This window comes from Conger conger, chromosome 12 (genome assembly GCF_963514075.1).
Source record: "Conger conger chromosome 12, fConCon1.1, whole genome shotgun sequence".
Classification (NCBI taxonomy): domain Eukaryota; kingdom Metazoa; phylum Chordata; class Actinopteri; order Anguilliformes; family Congridae; genus Conger; species Conger conger.
In genome coordinates, this window is record NC_083771.1 from 8,718,672 (window position 1) to 8,726,335 (window position 7,664).

At 42.1% G+C, this 7,664-nt stretch overlaps 1 protein-coding gene across 1 annotated transcript; it reads right to left on the reverse strand.

Moving 5' to 3' along the window:
- Positions 1 to 3,432: 3,432 nt before the first annotated feature.
- On the reverse strand, positions 3,433 to 4,341 carry LOC133141472 (proteinase-activated receptor 3-like). The gene has a single exon (XM_061262044.1). The coding sequence runs from the start codon at positions 4,339 to 4,341 to the stop codon at positions 3,433 to 3,435; it is 909 nt and encodes a 302-aa protein (XP_061118028.1).
- Positions 4,342 to 7,664: the final 3,323 nt, after the last annotated feature.

A 7,664-nucleotide genomic window follows, 5' to 3' on the forward strand; every position in this document is an offset into this window, starting at 1 on the left:
TAGCCAGTGCAGTTTAGACGAGCAGCAGCGACTGACATCTGAGGTGACAGTTAGCAAGCTGGCTATGTTTTAGCGGAAAAATGTATCCAAATCTATAATGAAGAGATTTTGGCATAGTTGTATTTATATACAGTAAATCCTCAAATTGTGTCTGGGATTCTATTTGAAGCCGGGCCTCGGATAATAGCCGGGGGCATGGCCGATTCGGACAAATAAAGGCCGGCCCCCAAATACAAGCTGGGGTAATATTGCCTACCAGTAGGGCTATCAGTCCATGAGCACTAGAAGACATTGTTTGATTTAATAATAATAATAATAATAAAAGAGCTCTTCTTAATATTTTATATTGTTGGTTGGTTTAATACTGTTGCCAATGAAAAGTCGTTGTCCTACACCATGGGTCTCCAACACGTTGCTCTCAAGTTACCAGTCGCTTGCCGCCCCCTTCTAAGTAGCTTGCCAAAGGCTTTAAACACAATTGTTGCTGAGAGGCATTCCAGCCTACAAATTTAATAAAAAGTAAATCAGGCAAAATTAAAAATTAACTCGCAATAAGGTTTTCATGTATTTACAGCACAGCGCACGTTCAATGAATGAATGAAAGCGGCTGCCTTGGCTCGCAATAAACAGACGGGTGGAAATCCCGACACTCTTTCAACTACATAAAACTTAACAGTGAACCATCAAATACCCCCCAGATTTCAGTGCCCATCAGTCCCAACATTTAGCAATAGAATCAAACAGTCCAAAAGTAAATTAAACCCCAAACCAAAGCAAAAATCTTTTGATAGCCTACCGGTATGCTGCTCCAAACGAAACGCATGTCTCACAATAAAACGCACTTTAGGAAAAAAAGATCCTTAACTTGCTGTTGTCTACGCTAATTTGTTATTGTTCATGAAGGCGTGTCTGGCAAGTTGTTATTTTATGGATTCTGGACTTGCATGTGATTTATTGTGTTTGAGAATATTTGCAATAAACTAAGTCTGTTAAACTGACACTATGACTTACCAAACGGTGTTTCTTGATTAGCCTACACTAATTGATTTCTGAACGGTTACAGGAAGTGTTGAACAGTGTTGGCCCACTTGAAGTGTAGCCTTTTACTTTATTTCTAAGAATAAAATTCTACAACAGAACCTAATAAGAAATAAAGGCCTGCCTCGAATACAAGCCTGCCCCAAATAAAGGCCTGTGCTTTGTGCAGCCTAAGTAAATAAAAGACCCTGGACACAATTTGAGGATTTACGGTAGTAATCTAACTTTAATATAGCGATATCTATATTAAGGTTAAGATTAGAGAAAACGTGATATAAAGCAGCAAATTCTGACTACCTGAGTGTATGCACCTTTGCTCTTAAGTAAGTTTGTAGGCTACACGCTCCTCAGGTCCTGTGGCAGCCGCCATTATCGTTGCTGGATTTTTTTGATATTTGGATATTATCGTTGCTGTTCTGCTTTGCTGTCAGATCTGAAAGACACTGTAATAATATATGTTTTCCAGTCAGCTCTGCAGTCATTACACCTGGGGCTGCCCTGATATATTCTCAAAAACCGACCTCAGACACTACCAGCTTTGCTCAGCTGTGATGTGCAGTTGTCTACAGCATGTTACCCCCTCACCCATAGCACAGCCATATTAAATACCTCCCTTCAAACCTAACCCACCTCGCCCTCCTGCTCTTTTACTCATCTTTCTGCCCCCTTTCCACTGTCCTCATCTCTCTCACCACATCATCCAGGAAGTGACTAAACTGACCTGGCTTGTTTCCTGAGAGCTGCTACACCCACCTCCTGTACATACGTGGTCCCCCTGCTAGGTTCGACAGCCTATGAGGTTTTCTGTGCTTTCCTGCAGTTTCCCTGTAACTCTTCTGGCTTCCCACCTCTCTGCTACAAAAATATTACCAAACCTTTCGTCTATGTCCTCTTCCTCCCTATCTGAACAAGCAAATTAACCAGCGATACTGAGTGCTTCACGTCCCCTTTAAAACCGTAACAGGATTCACTTGCGAGCAAACATGCACTACATGACTTGCTACCTCAGGTAATTACACTAACTATTGAGTCAAACTTAACTCCATTAAGTTTGAGTCTTCACTCAAATAAATGTTTTAAGAAAATGAGCACTGCTACAGACACTAATCAGACATCTTGCAACTGACTTCTCTCTTGAAGTACCCTGGATAGTTTAGGGCAGGGGTCACCAACCCTGTTCCTGGAGATCTACCATCCTGAAGGTTTTCATAACCTTAATTTGGCACACCTGATTCTAAGTTGTTGAATGACACACTTTGTTGTGTGAAAACCTATAGGACTGTAGATTGCCTTTCTTAACCATTATCATCTGTAGCAAGATGGGCTAACAGTATGCAAATGTTCACTAATGCATGGCTCAATGATGTTATTCTTATATTTTGGTCTGAAATTGACCAAATCAGAGATATCGAAAGGAGGAGAAACAAAAGAGGAGTCATGTGGGAAGTCTTTATTAGGGTCTCAGCTGGTTTCACACAGCATTCTAATATAACAAGAGAGTTACAAGATCCAGGCAGATATTTATATTACAAGGACAGCTATGCTGTGCAGGGTGGGTGGGTGGGTTGTGAAGGAATTTGAACAAAATTTAGCTGTTAATGTTGAACATCGAGGGAGCACAATATGCCAGTGGGGCTCGTCAGGAGCATTTGGGGGTTAGGTGTCTTGCTCAGGGACACTTCGACACAGCCCGGGCGGGGGATCGTACCGCAACCCTCCGACTGCCAGACGACTGCTCTTACTGCCTGAGCCACGTTGCCCCTAAGTCGCGCATCTTTCAGGAAACCCAAATGTATTAGATGTTGATTTAAAAAATGTGTGGGGAGTTATTTGCATTCATAAATATACTATTAGCCACAAGAAAACTTGCTTCCATAGTGGGTCCTTTCCGTTTTATTTTTTTCCTACAAAGAGCACCTGAGCAGGTGATATGTTGTAATTAGGATTTCAAAACTCATAAGTGGAAGCTTCCGAGAAGCACATGAAGACAGCATTACCCCCCATCATTCCCCGGTGATGAGCCACTTGTTGCCTCGCTAACGCAGGCCCCCCGGCTGTAACTGCCAGGTTGTAGGGCTCGTGCTTTTGCTTTGGAACAAGCATCATTACAGCCATCCGGAAGTAACGGTGTTTTCTTTCTGAAATCCAACCCAAGTTACAACAAACAAATCAAGTTACAGCTGTTGTATTTGAAAGACTGATATATCATTTATAAGTGTTGCCTCTTACTGTTTTAGTCAATATCCCTTTACTTTGGTGTAGTACAATATATGATCGATGTTCATTTATTTATTTAAGTTTCATTACAAAGAAATGCTTCAATTCCATAACTGGAAAAAGAAAAGTCCTACAAAAATTTATATAACTGTGCATCTACACACTGCATATTTGATTTCAGCTTGGATCCTTGGAGGATCCTGAGTCTTGCTCCTTAGGGCAACAGCAAAGGACACAGGGAGTCTTCTCCTGGGAGAGGTAGAGAGCGGGCTGAATGCTGCTGCTGATGTCCATGAAGACAAAGGCTATAGGGTAGACAAAGCAGTAGAACTTTTCCCAGGAGAAATACTCCCTGAAGGGCATGAGTGCTACAGGTGGGAAGTAGTTGAAGACGATGATGCCCAGGATGATGAGCACCATCTTGAAGGCCCTCTTCTTGACAGGGTGCATCTTGTCACGGCCAGGGCCTGACTGGCGAAGAGCTCGCAGGATGGCCACATTGCAGAAGAGCATGATGGCAAAAGCTGCCAGGATCATGACGACGAAGACCTTCTCAAAGTTTGGGATTTTACCCAAACTCCTAGCTGCCGCGTAGGCCAGGGTGGAGAGCCACACCACAGCGACACACACCGTGCGGTGGCTTCGGTCCTTCAGCTCAGTGAAGGTGATGGGGTGCAGGACAGCCATGTAGCGGTCCAGACAGATGCAGGTGAGGAAGAGGAGCGAACAGTCTTTCACTCCGTAGAAGAAGTTCAGTGTTTCCCAGGAGCTGCTGTTGGTAAGATAGACGAAGTTGGCGAATTCCAGGGGTGGGATGAGGCAGAAGAAGGTATCCAGGATGGCCAGGTGGAGGATGAAGATGTCGGAGGTGGAGGAGTCCCCCTTGTTCTTGCGAAGGAGCCACAACACCGTCAGGTTAGCAGGGATCCCCAGGAGCATGTTGATGAACTGTACAGTCAGATAAAAGATCAGGACCTGAGGCATCTGCTTACATTGCTCGTACAAGGTCATTTCACTCGTCCCAACGCTGCTATTTGATGGATTATGGATATAGAGGATGGAGGAGTTGAAGTAGAAGACCTCCATGGGTGTTTAACAGGCAGGAGATGTGGCTCCAACAGGATGCAGGTTGGGGGGGCTTCTGCTCAGACAGAGAGAAAGGAGAGCATTCACAATAACATGAGAATAACAGGGCGGCAATCTGCATTACAGAACACATCCTCACAACATGTCTTCTTCCTTCCCAAGTGTGCTCACGTCAAACCCTTCACTGCCTGCCTGACACTGCTCACATCATGTTTAAAACCTTGACATCAGCTTAGAGGGCAGTGAATGGAACCGCTTCACCTGTCCTCTAACCAATTTTGAATCTCTATACCCTGGCCAGAGCTCTCAGTTCCACAGCCTTGCTGAGATGACTGGCACTCCCCTCCCTGCATGGGCACTTCATCCTGTCACAATGTGTGTCTGAACTAGTGTTTGCACACATTGGCGTTACTTGCTAGCCGCATGCCCATGTACATTAATCGCCACCCAAGTACACTTATTTTTTTACAATTTTCTATTTTAATCATCTAAGAAAAAGAGGCCATCCTCAACCGGTTAACTTGCAGCCAAAATCCCCTTCCTCTCCCATCCCTGTTCATTCTGCTTGCACTAGAAGGGAATGTACAGTATCACACATGCTCTGCCAAGTTGCCAAGTCCACTTATGCTGATCTCTTGAAAAAATGATATGGCGGGTTTCAATTTCTTGGGCTTGTTTTAAAAAGTCTGTTTCTTGTCCAGATATAAACCAAACAACCAGCTTTTTTCACATTTAAACTAACTTATTAAGTATGTTAGTTCACCCCCTCCACGGCTGCAGTCACAAAATCCAACAACTTGTTTACAAAAATGGACCTGGTAAAGCTTTCTCCCTTATCCCTCCTGCTTATTCTATAATTATTATCTGACTCTATGAGCACCGGCCTCCAAAGGCTATAGGCTGAGGAGGTCAGAGACACAATCGCAGCACTCTCAGTTGAGTTTTAACCATCTCTTAAAAACCTGTTTACCTTTTTTAAATCTGGACACTCTGTGATAAATTTTCTAATTTGGTGAGATTAAACATGAAATAAACACAGTGCTATGTTTTCAAAAGTCCTGTGCAAACCTTGCATACAAAGGTGTGGGCTTTTCTCTCTGTAGCTGTATAAAATGTAAGAAAATATACAACCATTCATTTTTATTTTTGATGTGTTTGTGGTTGATTCTGGTGGGACTTTCCCATGCATGTAAAGTTTTCACACTGGCTCTAAAATGATTTCTTACAGATTTTTCATATTCACAATAAAAGGCTTGTCATTTGGGAAAGAATGAGAAGGCGACACACAACGTGTGCAGATTTTTCTTTTACAATAATTTTATGTGCATTCCAACTGTGCAAACATAAAACATAATATGATGGTAAAGATAGTCTGCAATTCTTCAAAAAATTTAAGAATTTGATTCTTCTGAGAGAACTGATTTGACTGTATCACAAGACATTGTGTACATTACATAAAGAAGTAATATAACGTTATTTGACATGGAACTAGTGAAACAACCCTATCCACCCCTTCAAAATCAGAGAAATAATAATGTAACCACAATGTTCCCAGTGTTTGTTAAAGCTCCCATGGTGACCTACCCTAGTGACCTTAGTTTCCTTCAAACTTCAAACAGTGTAAAGCAATGTGTTCTTGCACCCTTTACAAGGAGATATACCTGCATTCAGTAGGTATACAATTGTCAAAATGATTTTAAAGTGTTCGAATGTGGCAGTGACTTTTTCTGCACAATTATACACTTGCTGAGCATTGTATTTGGAACACCTGTACACCTACTTATTCATGTGACTATCTAATCAGTCAGTTGTGTGGTGGTGGTGCAATGCATATAATCATGCAGATACTGGTCAGGAGCTTCAGTTAATGTTCATATCAACCACGGAGGTTGGGAAAACTGTGATCTCAGTGATTTCGACTGTGGCATGATTGTTGGTGCCAGACTGGCTGGTTTAAATATTTCTGTAACTGCTGATCTCTTGGAACTCTTGGAACAAGTCTCTAGCCTTGTTCATTCAACAGACTAAAGAGTGCAGAGAATGGTGTGGAAAAACAAAAAACATCCAGTTAGTAGCAGTTTTGCAGGCAGAAATGCCTTGTTAATGAGAGACGTCCGAGGAGAATGGCCAGACTGGTCAAAGCTGACAGGAAGGTGTCAGTAATGCAAATAAACACACCTTACAGTGTTATGCAGAAGAGCATGTCTGAACACACAATGTGTCAAACCTTAAAGTGGATAAGCTACAGCAGCAGAATACTTAATAAGTCTAATAAATACACAATAAAGTGCTCATTGAGTGTACATTTAATGTATTTTAGACAATGGGGGGAAAAGTTGCTTGCTTCATCTAGAACAATGAAAGTGTTTGAATTAAGAGTCCATATTTTTTGCATTGACAAAATAAAAATAAGCAAAAAGCAGATTGAGAAAAAACATTCCCCTACACAAATGAAGTTTAGAATCTTACCAGTGCAGATTGTGCAATTTGTCCTTAATTATCCGTGCTGTCTCAGGTAAGTCCTGCATGAACCCCTGTCTGGACTGTGTGAAGTGAAGCAGAGACTGGAATACAGAGATATAGGGAAACCCCATCACTGATACTTCAGCACTGCTGGGATCATGCCTCTGGCCAATCAGAACAGTGGAGAAAGGGTGGGGTGCTTGGCAAATTTCCAGCAGGGGCAATGTCTCACCTCCAGTTTACCGAGGAGTGTGATGGCCACAGACCACAAACACTTTGCATACAAGAACACATTAAATAGCCAGGTAAATAAGGAAAATCATATTTTAAACAGCTATTGGTCCTTTGAGCAGTGAATCAGTAGAAGAGGGCATTCCTTTTGAAAAGCATGTTGCGGCAGACCATCAGTTCGCACCGATCGGCAGCGATGCAATGTGCCATTGGTGCTTGATGTAAATTTGTTGTAAACAAGTGATGCAACTGTACACAGGTACACTTCTGAAATTTGGTGTAACAAAGTGAAACATGTTACATGTGGATGACACAGTGATTTGAAGTCTTGGTGTTTAGCAGTGGCCCTGAAAAACAGTCATTTTTTTGTCTAATTTCTATCTTTTCAACCTTATCCAGGCCGCCAGGGCTGGAGGTAATTATCCATTAGGGTTCTTTCCAAGGGCTGTGGTTTCAGAACACGCAAATCATAACACAATTGATTTGGTGAAAGACAGAAGGATTATGGCAGCACATTAATACAGTCATATCAACATATAACATAATAAAATATAATACGGCAAATACTCAAAGCACTGCGTCTCTTTGTTCCTATTTAATGACCGTAAGAAGAAAAGTATTTTCCACAG